This window comes from Amia ocellicauda, chromosome 3 (genome assembly GCF_036373705.1).
Source record: "Amia ocellicauda isolate fAmiCal2 chromosome 3, fAmiCal2.hap1, whole genome shotgun sequence".
Taxonomy (NCBI): Eukaryota; Metazoa; Chordata; class Actinopteri; order Amiiformes; family Amiidae; genus Amia; species Amia ocellicauda.
This window is the reverse complement of record NC_089852.1, coordinates 29003152-29021353: the sequence shown is the minus strand read 5'-3', so window position 1 is coordinate 29021353 and position 18202 is coordinate 29003152. Positions and strand designations below refer to the sequence as shown.

At 45.9% G+C, this 18202-nt stretch overlaps 2 protein-coding genes and 2 non-coding genes across 4 annotated transcripts; all 4 read left to right on the top strand.

Annotated features, from left to right (window-relative positions):
• The first annotated feature begins 1053 nt into the window (after window positions 1-1053).
• Window positions 1054-4218, top strand: rpl23 (ribosomal protein L23). Its single transcript, XM_066698904.1, has 5 exons — window positions 1054-1209; window positions 2393-2476; window positions 3141-3269; window positions 3350-3463; window positions 4080-4218. Exons 1-5 carry the CDS (start codon window positions 1197-1199, stop codon window positions 4160-4162), a joined length of 423 nt encoding a protein of 140 aa, XP_066555001.1. The 5' UTR covers window positions 1054-1196; the 3' UTR covers window positions 4163-4218.
• Window positions 4219-12690: 8472 nt separating this feature from the next.
• On the top strand, window positions 12691-12762 carry trnac-gca (transfer RNA cysteine (anticodon GCA)). The gene has a single exon. It is a non-coding gene; the product is annotated as a tRNA-Cys (tRNA).
• A 725-nt stretch (window positions 12763-13487) lies between these two features.
• Window positions 13488-13559, top strand: trnac-gca (transfer RNA cysteine (anticodon GCA)). Its single transcript has one exon. It is a non-coding gene; the product is annotated as a tRNA-Cys (tRNA).
• A 424-nt stretch (window positions 13560-13983) lies between these two features.
• Window positions 13984-17800, top strand: cwc25 (CWC25 spliceosome associated protein). Its single transcript, XM_066698902.1, has 10 exons — window positions 13984-14151; window positions 14711-14883; window positions 15002-15241; window positions 15344-15413; window positions 15592-15752; window positions 15848-15917; window positions 16101-16276; window positions 16531-16623; window positions 16781-16948; window positions 17111-17800. The coding sequence occupies exons 1-10, from the start codon at window positions 14134-14136 to the stop codon at window positions 17223-17225; spliced, it is 1284 nt and encodes a 427-aa protein (XP_066554999.1). The 5' UTR covers window positions 13984-14133; the 3' UTR covers window positions 17226-17800.
• The last annotated feature ends 402 nt before the right edge of the window (window positions 17801-18202 follow it).

Genomic DNA, 18202 nt, shown 5'->3' with positions numbered 1-18202 from the left:
TTCATTCAATGTATCAAGAACATTACTGTAACTGATTAAAGTAATCTTTTGTAGAAGTATTTGTTGAGTGAAATACTGTTGGGTGAAATTGTTTCTACTTTGGTCATCTTGATATGAATCACCCAGAGAACATGAGTTCAGCTCATGCTGGGGTGAAATGTTTACTGACCGTTTAAGCTTTATTTTACAAACAAGCAGAAGACAAAGAGCATGTACTCCTATTGATGCTCATGATTAGTGTTTATTGTGTCATTGTGAAGTGGCTCATGGAAATAACTTCATTAGATGACAAATGATACTGTTTTGATGGACTGATTTGATTTTGATGTGTACTTGCTATTTTAAGAGTCTTAATGCATTTTGCAAAAGGATTTGTCAGTTTGGCCAAAAGCGTTTTCAGTTTGGGGCACTGGTTTTGAATTGTTTTGATTTGATTAATTCAAACAATCAATAAAAACTGTAATAATAACTAGAACAGAATGTGTCTGCAGATAGTTTGTCTAGTATAGGTAAGACATATTAAACTACCTGGGCACTATGCATTCCGATACTGTGTGTGTCTGCTTTGCCAAACGTCACTTCCTGGACAGAATATACTGACTTTAGCGGCCAGAGCAGGGCATTGTCCGTACTGATGCTTACAAGTCCCCGTTGTCGCTGTGTAAAACGTTGCAACAGGCCAGCGCTGTAGATGAGCTGGAGGAAAAGCATTACATCATATACCATATATTTAAATCAATTTGTGAGCATTATTATTGGTGAAGTTAAATGTAAATACAAACTGCTGTGTAAGCATAGGTAGAGAAAAATAACACTACGCTTTTCTGTGTTTATAGCATGGTTCGTCTCACTGCACTTTATAGTGGCTTTACTACAGTGCAATACCTTACACATTGCATTTTCTTCATTAACAATAATATTGTGATTTTGAGTTATCGTGCAACAAAACAATATTCTGTATTTTCTCTCCTTGGCTTATTATATACAAAATACTGTATGCATCTGATTCTATATCTCTTACTTAAATACGTGATGGCCTCGTCATGTGATTAGAGCGCTCCTTACAGTCTTCAAAGGGATTTGTGTGGCGAGGAAGTTCCGGTTCCTCCCCTATCACATGACCAGGGTTGGAGGCAAAACCGCGGAGCGTATATCCCAGCATCCTTTTAGGTCTCTTCCTCTTTCCGTGAACCGACATGTCTAAGAGAGGTAAGCGATGTCCGCACCGAGAGAAAACAATCCCCCGGCATCCTCGAATCTCGGGACCAGTGGGGGCTCGCAGACACTGAGTTTAATCAAAACAATGTCTGTCCGCTCACAGGTGCTGCGTATTTCATTTGTAAAACTAACAGACGAAGATTTATGATGTTTTAGCACAGCGGTCCCGTCTGTGGGCCGCCATGTTGAATGCATATCAGAATGTCTCGGGTGTTGTGGCCTAAGCTGGAGGGCTTGTTAAAATGGTAGTAGCCACCGATGCATATAAAAACAGGGGCCCGGCTGTGGTGTCTTTACTGTGCTGAGTGGACAGGCGGTAGTCGCTCGTACTGTCTCCGGGAGGTAGGGCTGCGAGTGGGAGTCCTGAAGCTGGGAATAGACGCGACATCTCCGGCCTCTGCAACACGAGGGATGCTTAGTTTATTTCATCTTGTTTGGTTAGTGCCGTACATTTTGCATCCGGCCTCGATTGTCTAGTTTAGGTTTAAGCATTTGATAGTGGTATTGTACACTGTTAAAACGTGGCGCTGTCTGTTTACACTGTTGTAATTAGTGCAGTTTGGATATGTAGTGAAGTGTGTGTTTAGTGTCGTTGCTTCAGGGTCCGGGCGGACCGATTAGCAGCTCTGCGGTGCATCGGGGTGGGGGGTGCATTTTAGAGGTAAGGACTTGACGCGTTTTTGTACATGACCCCTGCTGTCCTGTATTGCGCATGTGCGTGTGCACTTTACCAGTACAGTGCTGAGACGAGTGCTGTTTATTTATGTATTTCAGATATTTATGTACAGGCAGCAGTGTGGAGTGTGGTTAGGACTGCTGAGTGGAGGGTCGTGGGTTCAATCCCATGTGGGCGACCTGCTGTTGAACCCTTGAGCAAGGCACTACCTAGATTACTCCAGTTAACTCTGCTGTATTAATGGGTAATGGTAACAAATGTAAGTCCTCTACTACGAAATAATGGTAGTGAGCAGGACTAATCAGCCACAATACTCTTTTTGGGCAGGCTGCTGAAACTTCCAGTCAAGAAGTTCTCCTTAAGCAGAGTGTATGGGATATTGGGATCGTAGGCCGGGTGGAGTGACTGTTTGGGCCGGGCTGGACCGCATGGTGTGGGAATCAAGCTGGTATCTGGGCTCAGAACTGGCAATAATATCTCTCTCCCTTTTCTCTACAGGACGTGGTGGTTCGTCCGGTGCGAAGTTTCGCATCTCACTGGGTCTCCCAGTGGGGGCTGTGATCAACTGCGCTGACAACACAGGTGAGCAACCCCCCCCTCCCCGGGCTGATATTGTATCAGAGAGGGGTCTTGGTGTCACACTTGTAGTCACGCGAGACCTTTCAGGACTCTCTTGGAGCCACCAAGTGCTCCTATAATCTCCTGCCATCTGAAAATAATGCAGCTGCAGTGTAGTGGCAGTCTGGTCCCCTTGTTGTGATCTCCCCCTTCTAAAAAGCACTTGCTTCGCCTGTGATCAGTGGCTCGGTGAGTTGTCGTGGAAGGGCACATGAAGCGCATCGCTGTTGGGTGAGGAGGCGGCAACATGTGCTGTACATTCTCAATCCGCGGTGCGACACTGCCGCCCTGCGCTGCCCCTGTGTGTAGTGCTGACCTCAGTGGGTCGCTGGCGGAGGTGCAGGCCGGGGCTTGTTCCGTCTGCATGCCCCGGAGCTTTAACAATGCTCTACCCCAGGACCTTTGGGATTTTGTTTTAAGATCCAGTTTTGTCTGTGTATCCTTTAAGATTCACATGCAATTCTCCCAGGTTATAATAAAAGGAAAAGACCAATATTGTAGCTGTTGCTTACATTGAAACGCGTGAATGAAATGACTTAGTTGTGTAAATCCTGTTGCAGGCCTGGGTCAGACTGCCTGCAGGGATCAGTCTTCACTCTGTCCCTGACGGCCTCTCTCTCCCTCTCAGGTGCAAAGAACCTGTACATCATCTCCGTGAAGGGCATCAAGGGCCGTCTGAACAGGCTGCCGGCGGCAGGTGTGGGGGACATGGTGATGGCCACTGTGAAGAAAGGCAAGCCAGAACTCCGGAAAAAGGGTGAGTCTCCAGGGGTGTGGACTGTACAGAGTTGTGAGGGGTGTGGGGCCCGGTACTGATGGGCTGCTTGTCTCCTGCAGTGCATCCTGCGGTAGTGATACGGCAGCGGAAATCCTACCGGAGGAAAGACGGGGTGTTCCTGTACTTCGAAGACAACGCAGGGGTTATAGTCAACAACAAAGGGGAGATGAAAGGTGAGTCTGAACTGCAATCATGTACACCCCCGCCCCCCCCCTTCTAAAAAGCACTTGCTTCGCCTGTGATCAGTGGCTCGGTGAGTTGTCGTGGAAGGGCACATGAAGCGCATCGCTGTTGGGTGAGGAGGCGGCAACATGTGCTGTACATTCTCAATCCGCGGTGCGACACTGCCGCCCTGCGCTGCCCCTGTGTGTAGTGCTGGCCTGCGGTCTGCTGGAGCTGCAGTCGTGTGATTGTACTTGATTTAACCCCCCCAAAGAGAATGTGATTGTGGCTGTTAGAATCATGTCCTGAAAGGCATCAGATCAAATTAGTTTTATTTTTGTATATATAACTATTGGGTTTACCAGAATCTGAATGCTGTTTAGTCCGTATGTGGTGCATTATACACAACGCCACATGAGTGCTGGTGTATGGGTGCAAGTTTTTACACGGTTACAGTAACTCATGCAAATGCAGGGAGCGCCGCAGTGATAACTGTACATTGTAGGGCACGGTTCAGACAGGCGTATATTAGTTTATACATGTTTCTCAGGATCGTTGACGTGTGCCTGAAGCTGCAGCAGACCTTTGTGTTCCACATAATGAACTCTCTCCCCCTCTCTCTCTCAGGCTCGGCCATCACGGGTCCTGTGGCTAAGGAGTGTGCGGACCTCTGGCCCAGGATTGCCTCCAATGCGGGCAGCATTGCCTGACCCCCCCACCCTGCCCTGTTTGTACAAACCCAATAAAACTGGTTCTGGCCAAAATGTCCTGCTGTCAGTTGCCTCCTTCCTTTGATTGGGAAAGCTGGGTCCAAACTCTCCACTACACCCACTCCCTCCTTCACTCAGTTAGTTTCTGCATTGCTGAGCTGCTCAGGTTTGTGTTTGGTTTACTTTGTGTGGGACATCTTGCTGACATGCAGTAAGAAACCTGTGAAATGAAGACCCCTGTCTGGGTAGAGTCACCCTGGAGAGATTATCTGACTGTTCTGCCTGGAAGGTTGAGTAGATCTGTGGTTGGTTCAAAATGGAAGGTAACGAGCTCACCGGCATGACTGACAGTTGTGAGACGGGGCCCACACTGCGTGGCGGTCAACAGCCTGGTGTGAGGGTTTGATCATGATCTGCCACATCTACAGTGCTGATCCTGCGCTATGACACCCAGGGAGACCAGCAGGCCATTTTATAGGAATAAATTAAGTTAGAATACCGCTTTGTCTTCTGACGCAAAACTCCCATCCTTCAGCAAAAAGTAATTTGCCCTGCACTGACAGGGAAACTATTGTCTGACAATGAACAGATCTAATCGATAAAGTTTACCTGAATATGCTTTGAGTTTGATTGTGTACATTGGCTTTTATAGAGCTACAGCAACATGAAAACTACTCAAGAGGTTTCAATTTGCTTTGATTAACAGGAAGTCTGTTTTGCAGAGATGCCTGAAAAGCTTTTAATCTTTCAGTCTTTTGTGGTCTTGTAGGTCTTTCTATATAAATATATATGTCATTATTCACAGTAGATGTGCTTGTCAGAATTGTTAACTTCTGTAGTGATTCTTTAACATCCTGTTGGAGACAATAGCAGTGAGTAGGCCTACCATTAATCTAAAACTTTCTTTGCCAGTTGTCAAATACAAACTGACCAGACCCGAAACTTATTGGAGGTTAATGTATGATTTCTTTCCTGATTTAGGCATCGCCTACATCAGCCTTTCTCAAACTTTTTAAACCAGTGTCTCCTTTTAAGATAGCACATTTTTCAGGGACCCCCACATTACCAAAACAACACCCACTTAAAAGTGAGGGCATAGACATTTATCTTAATAAAATGAAATAAAAGCCAATTAAAAAAATCTTGTAGCACAAATATGATCATTACCACGCAACAAAGGCCTGTCGCAGAAACGACAACAGGCACAAAAATACACCTGCATGTATACAACACACACACAATGTTGATAGGCCGACACTTAGCTGCACACTGAAATCAAATGCACTGTACTATTAAAACAGTTCTGCTACAAGGTATATACACCGATCAGCCATAACATTATGACCATCTGCCTCATACTGTGTAGGTCCCCCTTTTGCTGCCAAAACAGCCCTGACCCGTCGAGGCATGGACTCCACTAGACCTCTGAACAGGGTTCTTAAGGATGCTTGAAATCCTTTAAAATGCTTGAATTTTAAGGTGGTATTTTCAAGGTTGTGAAAGTGCTTGGATTTTGAATAAAGTGCTTGAAAGTGCTGGAATTTTGTGAATATATATATTTTTTAAATGTGCTAATCACTGTCATTATAAATCGGCAATCTGATTAAATGAATTAACGTCTGGATATAAGTACAGTGGTTGGAGAGCCGGCTGGCTGCTTTATGCCGCGGCCAGTGCGATCCTGTTTGATGTGCCGCTGTGATTGACGCGCTGCGTGTGAGCCGCTGAGACAGCGCGCATCAGCGCCCAGAGTGCAAATGTGCGCAATGCTGCCGTTTAAAGACAGGTGGCTCGATACAACTGTATTTAAACTATGGTTAAAACAAGGTCCACATTTGCGGACAGCAGGGGTGTAACAATACGCAACAGTCACCGTTCGGTACGTACCTCAGATTTTAAGTCACGGTTCGGTACGATTTCGGTACAGTGGGGAAAAAAACATGCAAAACATAACATTTATTTTTATTTATTATGAATTGGCCATAATTCACCGAACAAAGGAAGGCACAATAAGGTACATATCTTTCTTTCTTAAATAAAAACATTAGGTCTAGGCATAGGCACGGGGCTCAAGCTCTCCAGCCCCTGCCGAACAGTAAACAGGGGGCTCAGCCCCCCTGGAATTTTGATGAGTTACTTTCATTTCATTCATTCATGGAAGAAAATAAAACAAAAAACTTGATTCCAAATAGATTGTCTTTTATACTGCAGTAATTACAATAGTCGCAGTTATTTGCGTTGATAAGTGTTGCCGCATAGAACTATATAACTAGTGCGTTTTGTTGCACCATCAGCCTCCCCTTAGCTATAAAATAAAGCAGCGTTTTTTATATCAGTGATTTTATCTGACAGTGGTCGTAGGGGGGTTAGGGTTGGTAACTCACCCCCGGGGAATTTCAAAACTCAGCGCCTATGGGTCTAGGTATTATTTTAAAAAGTCAGTCAATATTGCTGCAAACTACTAAGTGCATCTGAAGGTTCTCAAATAAACTTTCAACATGTGTTTGTATTCTCTACAACTGAGTATGGTCGCAGATCCGTCGCGATAAAAACACCTATGGCTTTAGTTATTGCTTTTGCCCGGTCTGAATTAGCAGGGAGAGGTTGCTTAAATGCAACGGGCAGCGGGGTTTGGACTGCACCGTTTTCTCCTTGTTCCAGTGATATTCACATGTGGATGGTGCGTCTCAAATGAGTGATCATGTCCGAGCACTGCCAGCGACACACCCGATTTCAGTGTAGCAGTGCCGGCACCCTGGAAACTGGAAAGCCGGAGACTTTAAGTTCTCCGGGGGAAACTCGGAGTTTACAATTTTAGTCCCGCACACAAAACAGTAAGGTGCTGGTTAAAACGACACTATATTCATTCGGATCACAACGCGTACCGAACCGAACCGAACGGTACGGTACGGATACGTGTACCGTCACACCCCTAGCGGACAGCATTGTAAGGTTTGCAAGCAAAAGATTCACTGTGGGAGAGTCTGCGCTGTCGAGTTATGCCAAAGCTAAACGGCAGGGAATTGTCCATAATTTCTAGACGCGAATGGCCACTGTAGGCATGTGTTTGATGGTATGACAATTTCTCTTTCTGTGCGCAGTCATGTATGTGCACATCAGCGTCATGTGTGTGTGCGCGCGCGCTGTCGTTGGTTGTTTTGAAGAGAATAAACATGATGCTGTTTTGACAGTAAGTGAGCACAGTGAATATACATGGATTGACTATCTATTTTACATTTGCTCGTTGAATGTACATGGAAGTTCAATAAAGAAAAGTATTGATGTAGTTGTTTATGTTTTGCATGTTTAAAACAATTGTCACTAAAGCTTTAATTCAAACTGAAGTTACTGTGTACTGGTGTTCACTAATTGTGACTGATTGCAAGATTGATTTATATTGATTTAATATCAACCTGATTTAAGCCAGGTAACAACACAATGCCAAGTATACATGAAGGCTCATGAAACAGCATAATAACATCTAATAGTGTGGTGAAATTATAATTTCATGTGCTTAGTTCAGTGCAGAAGAGTGTGCATTTTAGATGAGAAGGTTTAATTTACCAAGGCAGCGAGGTGCTGGAAAAGCTGTGACAGTGCACCTTGAAAGTACTTGAATTTGACTTTTGACACCAAGACGTTAGCAGCAGATCCTTTAAGTCCTGTAAGTTGCGAGGTGGGGCCTCCATGGATCGGACTTGTTTGTCCAGCACATCCCACAGATGCTCGATTGGATTGAGATCTGGGGAATTTGGAGGCCAAGTCAACACCTTGAACTCGTGATTCATCAGACCAGGCCACCTTCTTCCATTGCTCCGTGGTCCAGTTTTGATGCCTCCCTGCCCATTGTAGGTGCTTTCGGCAGTGGACAGGGGTCAGCATGGGCACCCTGACTGGTCTGCGGCTACGCAGCCCCATACGCAACAAACTGCGATGCACTGTGTGTTCTGACACCTTTCTATTAGAACCAGCATCCACTTTTTCAGCAATTTGAGCTACAGTAGCTCGTCTGTTGGATCGGAGCACACAGGCCAGCCTTCGCTCCCCACGTGCATCAATGAGCCTTGGCCACCCATGACCCTGTCACCAGTTCACTGCTTTTCCTTCCTTGGACCACTTTTGAAAGGTACTGACCACTGCAGACTTGGAACACCCCACAAGAGCTGCAGTTTTGGAGATGCTCTGACCCAGTCGTCTAGCCATCACAATTTGGCCCTTGTCAAAGTCGCTCAGATCCTTACTCTTGCCCATTTTTCCTGCTTTCTAACACATCAACTTTCACTTGCTGCCTAATATATCCCATCCACTGACAGGTGCCATAATAACAAGATTATCAGTGTTATTCACTTCACCTGTCAGTGGTTATAATTTTATGGCTGATCGGTGTATGCATTTTCTTCTCTTCTTTAATCACATAGCTCTGCCATACAAACAACACTAGCCACCGCAAGTGTCAATCCTCAAACCACATACATCAGTATTATTCATCAGTGTTACAGTGTTTTACCATCACTGTGATGGATGTGCCTGCCTCTCACTGCAGAGCTTGTTCATTCTTGGTGGAATGGATGACAGACAAACTCGCATGTCGTTTTCCACCTGCAACTGAACCCTGTACCTTGTCTTCATTGCTGTCAATGTAGAGATAGATGCCTCATAGAGATACACTGTAGTGAAGGGCAGCAAAATCTTCATGGCCTCGGTTATGAGTTCATGGTACTCTTCTTTCACAGAAGGCCAAAAATCCACGAGACATTTGCTGGAATTTGATCTTCAGCATCCTATCACAGGATAATTCCAACAACTCCTCTTCAGCCTTTCCACTTAGGCTGCTTGTAGAAGTCACGGCGGAGGCAAACGGATCATGGACCCAGTCCCAAACATCTGTATGAATTGAAATGCTCACTCAGTGAATCGAGGTGACTGCTGATCTGCTGTTGCAATATGTTCATTGACAGATTGTTGTGTCTAAAAACATGTCAGTAATCCTGTTCCATATTCTTGTTATCCACATCTCAGTTTTACTTTTGAAAGCATTGATCTTGTCACTCACCTCCAGAACAGAGGCATATCCCCCTTGCATTGATAGATTAAGTCCATTTAACAACTTGAAAATGTAGGCAATTTTAGCTATCCCTTCTGGGTCCGAAAAAAGCGCTGCCATATGGCAGGTTTGTCCTCCTATGCACAGCTCTGTGCAAAAGCTCAAACACCCACTCTAACACTTTTCTGCGGGAGAGCCACCGCACCTCAGAGTGAAACAACAGAGTGTCATGTCCTGCACCCATTTCTCTGCAAGGATGTGCAAACAGACGTGGCTGCAGTGGCCTTGATTTCACAAAATTCACTACCATCACAACTGTATTAAGCACAGAATGCAAGTCTGGTTCCATGGCTTTGGATGCAAGTGCTTGACAGTGTAACATACAGTGAAGATTCCCACTATCTTCAAGTTGACTGCCTTTGATCCCTCTTCGGTCATGAAGTTATCCAACATTTTCAAAATTTCCTGACCTGCTGTTCGATCTGGCACCTCTTTACAAAATAAAAAGTCCTCAAAAAGCTGTCTGTTCCATGGATAGCGAACCAAAACTAACAACTGTGCAGCATTTGCAATATCAGTAGACTCGTCAAGCTGACTTGAAAACTGTTCACATGCTTGAAATCTTTCTAGAAGTTGTGCTTTTATATCTGAGGAGATATCCTCAATTCTCCTTCTTACCGTGTTGTTGGAAAGTGGAACAGTCTTCATCTTGTCTGCTGCATCTGTTCCTAGCATTACCTCGCACATTTCTACTGCTGTTGGAAGTATTAATATCTCCCCAATCGAATGAGGTTTTGTGCACTTTGTGATTCGTTGAGCCACCATGTACGAAGCCTTTTGTGACTTTCCTGGAATTGTTAAATGTGTCATCCATGTCTTTTGTCTTTTGTATTTTTCACTCTTATGTTGGAAAAAGTATGTCTTTTTGGTAGCATATTCAGGATTCATTAGCAGGTGTCGCCTCGGTTTAGCTGGCTTCATTGATTCATTCGATAACGTCTTAATGCAGATGACACATTTTGGTCTCCTGTCACTGTTCTCAATAAAACCAAATTCCATGTGTGGAAGTAAAGTTAGGAATTCCTCTCAAAAATGTTTTACTTCATGTATACTTAAGAAAGATAAGGTCAAGTCAACAGCCAGGCCAGAAGGTAGTTTGACCTCTGTTTGTTATTTTACCTACCAGAGCAACTTTGGAATCTTCTTGATTCAATGTTCATCTCCACGTTTCCAACCTGATTGAAGACTGAGTTTCTTCCACACATGTAACTGCTGTCATATTTTCTCAACTTGGCTGTCTTAGACTTAGGCTCTTCTGTATCACCATTTGTACAACAATTACTCAAGGAAGGGCGAGCACTTTTCAAATATCTCTAGGCAAATTACAAATCACAAACACAATACAAGACAACAGCCACACAGTGTTAGTAAGATAGTGACTGGGTATGTTAGTTTTGTAGCACATTTGGTGGGAAGGTGGCCTTTGTCTGAGAGATGCTTAATCTGTACACAATTCACAATTTTTTCGCGGACCCCTTTCCCACTTTGAGAAATGCTGGCCTACATACAAGGATTTGTTCACATTTTTGTCAAACGTAAGTGACATTTCCAGACAAGTTAACAAACATATATGTTTCCAAAGCAGCTGCTGTTAGATAGATGCTAGCCATTGCTAGGATATTGAATCACTTTACCAGAGTATTTATTTACACAGATATACCTTGCTATGTTATGTGCTTTGTGTTACTTTTACATGGTCACTGGGTAGGGTGTATCTATACTTCATGCGTGCATGTGACAGACGTGTCTTTGCAAGCCCACCAGTCAAACCGCTGCACAGGCAGCACAACGAGAAATGGGTTGTTGCAAGTTTGTTGAGAGCTGGATTACCAGCCCTAAATATAAAAACTGGCATTCCCCAGACCCCACAACTGATCAGAGATCAATGTGTAAATTGTGTGTACGATCATTTGGTGACGTGGCAACAGTTGATTGTAGTGAAGGAGACAAAAACGTGCAAAAGTCACAGAAAAGAATGGCAGCACTGGATGGAGTGGAAGAGCTTAAGGTAAACAGAAGGACGTTTGAGAGCAATATCAAGGCTCTTCTGGTGTCTGCAGAAAAACTTGCAGTGGAAGCTGGAGATATGGATAATATGTCTGTCCTGTCACAATCAAATGCACTCAGAAATGCTGCAAAAGTAAGAACAGGAGCTGGAGAAATGTGACCACAAAATTTAACAGAAGATGAAAGAACTTAGACTGGTTACTCAGGGAGAGGAGTAACAGGGATCCCACTGAAATCAAATCAAATTAGATCAATTGAGTTTAACACATGTAATAAAAAACCCTGCTGTTTTGTAGCATGTTAATGCCATGTTTCAGAGAGAATTTGCCCTGCCTTTGCATTTTTCTGTTATTTTATCTCTCAGGATGTTGCTAACATGTTTTAAAACAATGTGAGAATCTTTGTAGCCTTTCTTATATTTGTCCATTATTTATCAACCTTCAAGTCTCAAGATATGTGCAGGTTATAAACTCATCCAGATGCATATTCTCTGGGGAAGTATACAAATGTCATACTGTGTATGAATTACTACATATGTTCTCAATTTAATAACAGTCTTGTGTAATTCATAGAGAGATTAAATCATCCTATTTTAAGTGTCCCCCAGGCCTGAGCAGCTGTAGTGGTCTAATAGAAGAGGCAATGTGTGCAGGAGTCATTTCTTTGAGGAAATAGTGTGTAGTTCCCTGGATCTACAGATGTAAGAATAGATTCAATGTTCAAAAATCATACCATAATTCACTGTATGTAATACAAGACCAAAATTTACTGAAGGAACATTTCATTGGAATGACCATAACACACAGTCCAAGCTGTCTAAAACAAAAACAAAAATCAGCTGAGCAGTCTGGAATTTTCTAATGGAAAATGTGTAGGAACCTTTGTTACCACAGGAGGACTGGGAAGTTTCTCTGGTTGGTGCAATCATTCTGAACTGTGTAAGCCACATATGCAGTAATGCAGTGTGAGGGTGTCAGTACAGTGTGCCTGGTGTGAGCTTCAATATGCATTTCTCACAATACAGGGAGACATTGGCTTCTAAAACCCTCAGAAGCTAAAATGTTGTGATTGCCCCACACAATGCAGAGGCCACAAAAGTGTCTGCCGGATCCACATGCAGGCTCTTTGGCCCATATAGTATAGGCCTATCTCTTATTATTCCATTACAGCACACTGATCAAGAGAAAGTCGCTTTGGATTCAAGTGACAATTAAATCTTCTATAATCTTGGTTCTGTTATTACTTTGACAAATAATTATAATGAATATCGAATAGCTGCCTATGTACGCAGCAGCCACAGTGTTAGGTAAATACCAGCAGCGGTTCCTATGCTAACAAACTGCTGCTACACCAGGATGTAATAAGTAAACACTATGCATTCTCGCTATCAGGCGACTCGTGAAAAGTAGTGTTATCAGGGGGTATAGCTCAGTGGTAGAGCATTTGACTGCAGATCAAGAGGTCTCCGGTTCAAATCCGGATGCCCCCTTTGTTTCTTTTTTCTCCCTCTGGAATGTGAGACGAGGCACCCTCGCCCCAACCATTACACACTGCACTGCCCTTCCTCCAGAGCCCGCTCCGCTCCTCTTCATCCCTGGCCTCTAAATGCTGGAACGACCTTCCCACTGCAATCAGGACAGCAGAGTCCCTGACCACCCTCCGGCAATGACTCAAGACACACCTATTCAGACTGTACCTGTACCTCAGCTCTCCTGTTAAATTGCACTTTATCTACTTTCCGTTGTACAACTTGCTTTTACATTGCTAGTACTCGTGTTGTTTATATTGATTGCCCCTATGTCCCTTTCTCCTGAGCTACTACCTATGTTACTACCTATGTCTGCAATTAATAGCTCACAAATCTAGGATGTAGGACTTGAATTAACTGAATTTCTCTTATGCACTTATGTAATGTTGCCCTTGTAATTTCTACCATGCTTTGATCTGTAATTCTAGACTGTATTGCACTTTTATAATGCTCTTATGTTTTGTAAATCGCCCTGGATTAGGGCATCTACTAATAAATAAATAAATACATACATACATAGTATACATACATACATAAACTTCCGCGTTTATCTCACAGTCATTACAATCTGACGTGTACAGTTAAGGTAGTGATGCCTAAACACAGTCCTTGAGGAGGACTACCCAGTATATTTTGTCATTGGCTCAATATTGACTCTCCCCGGGCGGCAATTCCATTTGTCGTTAGGGGGTATAGCTCAGTGGTAGAGCATTTGACTGCAGATCAAGAGGTCCCCGGTTCAAATCCGGGTGCCCCCTCAGCTCTTTTAAAATGAAGTTTGCGGGCGATTAATAATATATATATAGCTATATATATAGGAAATATATATAAAATCATTCTGGCTGTATATAAAAAAGTGAACTGGAGACCATTAAATTCCAGTATTATATATTATACATACGATACATCGATTAATTCATTTAAATTCGAATAATGTTAAAGCTTAATAAGCAATGTCAACTTAGCAGTGGTGTACATTATAATAATATAATGTTGGGTTACGCTCTATTCGTACAGTAGCTATTCCCGCACATGTTTTACGTACAGATTGCAGGCAACTAAGCTCCATCCCCTCCCTGTGCGGCCGGCTCTACGTCACAGATGTATGGTCGCGTCAGTGTAGCTGTTCTGCGCTGCTCCGCCAATGGAACGCGTTCCAGAACACGGCGCTGATATCTATGGTCCTCGCAGCCGTGCAGCGTGACGACGCGGTGACGCATTTGTCTTCCGCCTGAGAGGAAGAACAGGAAAACAACAGAACTAGAAGAGAAACGGAGCGAAAGTTGCGGATTATAGTGTTTCTCCGGTCCCGAGAACCGTCGTTGTGTCAGGATGGGAGGAGGAGACCTGGTGAGTACGGGATCCGAGTGTCTTTGCCGGGTGGTGTTGAGGGTTCCCTCGGTAACGGGAAGGCCGTTGATCCGTGGCCTGTTGAATGCGTGCCCAGTGCGGCCAACTCGCAGTGTAGCTAGTGCTCCTGTTTGCTGTGGTATTCACATCGCAGTCATAAACACAGCGCTGTAGGCCTGTTGTCTCTGTGCGACAGTGCCGTATGTACACTGATGCATAGACTCTAGAGACGGTAAGGAAGGGATTCAGTACAACACAACTAAATGTAACTTAAAATACAGTAAAGATGCAGACAATGAGCCATAGTATCGTTCGTTGAGAAATACCTTTTGTTATTAATATTATTCTATAGTTGTTACTCTTAAAGCATTTACCTGTGGCTGACAATGCCCCTTTCTCTGCTTCCTCCTCACTCTCACTGACTCCCGTTCCCTTTAACTCAGCGGTTCCCAACCCTGGTCTTTTAGGACCCCCTACTCTGCTGTTTTTTGTTCCAACCGAGCTCTCAATAACTTAACTGAAACCCTTAAATTAACTAATAATGTCCTAAACCCCACAGAACCTGAAGAAGAGCTGGCACCCCCAGACTCTGAAGAACATTGAGCGCGTGTGGAAGGCAGAGCAGCGCCATGAGGCCGAGGTGCGCAAGATTGAGGAGCTGCAGAAAGAGCTGCGGGAGGAGCGAGCCCGGGAGGAGATCCAGAGATACGCCCAGGAGACCGGCGCCGTCAAGTATGCACCACACCGTCTTGCCCACGCGGTCATTCTCTAACCGCGTCTGCGTCCGTGTGTGTGAAATTCAGTTTGTGCGTGTGTGCCTGTCTGTAATTGTGCATGTGTTTTTCGACAGGAAAAAAGATGACCGCCTGGACTGGATGTACCAGGGCCCGGGCGGCCAGGTGTCCCGGGACGAGTACCTGCTTGGCCGGCCCATCGACCGCCAGATCACCCAGCAGTACGAGGAGCCAGAGGCCGGCCCCTCCACCCAGACTGGCCTGCTGCCCGGCTCCATCTTCAATGCCCCCCCCACCACTGCCAACATGCTGGACATCGCTGCCAAGATCCGAGAGGACCCGCTATTCCTCATCCGGTGAGCTGGGGGGAGGGTTTTCGGGATTAAAGTACTGCAATGCTGCCACTGTGGCCACCCGGCTTTTTCCTCTTTGTTAATCGTTGTTGTCCTCGATTTTAGAAAACGGGAGGAGGAGAAGAAGAGGGAGGTGCTGACCAACCCTGTGAAGATGAAGAAGATCAAAGCCATGGTGAACAGACTCTCTACCTGTCTTTGCGTTTATATATCCAGTCTGTGGTCTGTCTGAGCTTGAATCTGTGTTGTGTAACCTGTGTGTGGGGGTGTTTGTGTTGTAATGTTGTTTACTCTGCTGGCTGTGAGCCCCCAGCCCTCACTCACCCTGTGTCCCTGTCCCCTCCGCCCCACAGCTGCAGCAGAACCTGGACATGAAGGGGAAGGAGAAAAAGAAAAAGAAGAAAGACAAGAAGGACAAGAAAGAGAAGGAAAAGAAGAAGCGTAGGAAGGAGCGGCGGCGGAAGCACAGCTCCAGTGAGGACGAGTCCAGCAGCGCTGAGGAGCAGCGGCCTCGGTACGGGCAGTGTCTGTGTTTGTGTGTCTGTATGTGTCTCACTGTCTCCGAGTGTGTCAGAATGCTAACGGCGTGTGTGTGTGTATGTGTTTCAGGTCTGAACGAAGAGCTGCCAGCCCCTCTCTTCATGCCTCGCTTGCCCGTTTGGCTGGGTATGGGCTGCAGGTGAGTACTGCACCTCCTCTCTCTCTCATCCTCCTCTCCCCCTCTCTCACTCCAAAAGTGACAAGACAGACTGACTGATTAGATGAGTGACTGAATCTGACCAACCGACTGGCTGATCAGATTTAATTCACTCACTGGCTCATCAGTTGAGTTGATTGATCATTCTGCCGTCTCTTCCACCAGCTCCCGTCAAATGGCAGCCGTGCGCATGCAGTGTCTCCTCCCGTGCAGCAGGGGGCAGCAGGCCTGGCCAGGGGGAGGTCACGCAGCCGCTCCTGCTCACCACACAAGAACTCGGGCCACAGCAGCCGGCAGGAGAAGGGGAAGAGGGGAGCATCTCCCCCCGCACACAGTAAACAGTGAGTCTGTCTGTCTGTCCCATTCAGAGCAGGGTTTCATCACAGGAGTATTGCTAATGCACTGACATGGACAGTGCCACAGGGACTGAAGAAGGAGTGACCAGTGCTGACTGTTACTGTGTGATGTCAGCTGACCTGTCTATGTAATGCAGAGCTTCAGTGTGTAATACAATTATGTGTATAAGTGTGTAATACAGAATACAATCCATATTATTGTGTGTCAGGGTGTAACAAGTGTTGTTGTCCCCCTGCAGTGCCCACAGTGACAGCAGGGCGGTGCGCAGAGGCCGGAGCCCATCACCCCCCAAGGAGCGCACTCACAAACGGCACAACGGCAGCCACACCAAGTAAGCCATACACTGACCCTGCACTCCCACCACACAGCACTCCCTGCATGTGCATCTGTGTCTGCCTGTCCCTGTCACTCTGATCTCCATGTGTCGGTCTGTGACTGTTTGTTTCTTGCTCTGCATGTGTGTGACTGTCTGTGTGTCTGTCCGGCAGGCGTCTGTCTGCGGAGGAGCTGGAGCGCCGGCGGAAGGAGATGATGGATTTCGCCCGCTGGAGAGATGAAGACCGGGCGGGCAACGTGCAGCGCTACCAGCAGGAGGAGGAGCGTGAGCGCAAGCGCGAGGCCCAGACTGGCCACGGCCAGGCCGGCAAGTTCATCCAGTGAGTCCCTCGCCGCCCTGTGCTGACTGACGACCACACCCTGCACACAGTCACGCTGCACAAATACCCACACTGCCATGTTCAGACTGACCACAGATACGTGCCAGTGAGAGTGATGTTTGTTTGACTGCACTGCTTATCTCTCTCTCTCTCTCTCTGCAGTGACATGAAGCTGGAGAGTGCTTCCACCTCCTCTCTGGAGGACAGAGTGAAGAGGAACATCCACTCCTTACAGAGGACCCCCGCTGCTCTTGAGAAGAACTTCATGAGGAGATAGAGAGAGGGAATGGGGGGCTGATGGAGAAAGAAACCAGCAAACTGGGAGAGAAAGAGATGTTTCATATATATAGCGCCTTTTCATGGTGATCCCTGTCTGTAGTTTAGTTTAGAGAAATTGGCGAGTACAATGACTGTGGCTGCAGGAACAGGCTGCTGTTTATCAGCCATTGTGATTCATCTGTTGATCAATGGATTGATTGCTTCTGGAGAGCTGCTCTGCCCCCCACCCAGAGAGGGAGAGATCTGTTCCTGTCCTCCTGAGCTGTTCAGCGCTTCGAAACCACAGACCTCCTTTAACTCCCATGGCATCAGGCCCCCCACCTACACAGCCCCCGCCTCCATCCCTTCTTCCAGTCTGCTCGGGGTGAATCTGCTCCAGTCAGACCCCTCTCCAGCCTGGACAATGCCTTTCTGTCCTGTTAAAAGGGGGCTCTGATGTCACTGTCTTTTTCTACAAATCTGCAGGAAAACTGTCCTCTTACAGACTTTGAACACCAGCAATCAAGTCTCTGACTTACTATGTGTATATTTGTACAGGTTTTTTTTTTTTATTAAAACAATTGTAACATTGTTTCTCTTTAGTTTTTTTTTGCCTGGAATATTAAACACTTGAATTTTACACACAGGCCTGTAATTGTGTCATAAGCAGTTCAGTTAGCAGGGTTTGTGCTGGGTACGTGGTGGGACAGTGTGAGGGAGATGACCTGCCGGTGCTGGCCTTTGGGGCGGCCCTATCACTGGGGTGGCCCTATGCTCTCAGTGCTGAGACACGTGTTGCCCAAAAACAGGTTCAGTCCCACTGTCGTGTCCCTCCTGGGGTAGGAGTTTTTCACAGCACCTCGGCGTGCTGCGGTGGGGAGCTTATGCAGGGAACAGCAGCCTTGCTGAGCAGCGAGAGGCTCCACGCAGCGCTGCCCCTGGTCCTGGGGAGCCACAGTCCTGACCATTGTTACACACAGACACTGCCACTTCCTG

What these genes read in the sequence shown, in the direction of transcription:
- rpl23 (XM_066698904.1), top strand. An exon ending in GCCAGAACTCCGGAAAAAGG is followed by an intron (nt 3,270 to 3,349) that starts GTGAGTCTCCAG and finishes TGTCTCCTGCAG; the next exon opens with TGCATCCTGCGGTAGTGATA. An exon ending in CAACAAAGGGGAGATGAAAG is followed by an intron (nt 3,464 to 4,079) that starts GTGAGTCTGAAC and finishes TCTCTCTCTCAG; the next exon opens with GCTCGGCCATCACGGGTCCT.
- cwc25 (XM_066698902.1), top strand. An exon ending in CAGGAGACCGGCGCCGTCAA is followed by an intron (nt 14,884 to 15,001) that starts GTATGCACCACA and finishes GTTTTTCGACAG; the next exon opens with GAAAAAAGATGACCGCCTGG. An exon ending in CAGGCCGGCAAGTTCATCCA is followed by an intron (nt 16,949 to 17,110) that starts GTGAGTCCCTCG and finishes CTCTCTCTGCAG; the next exon opens with TGACATGAAGCTGGAGAGTG.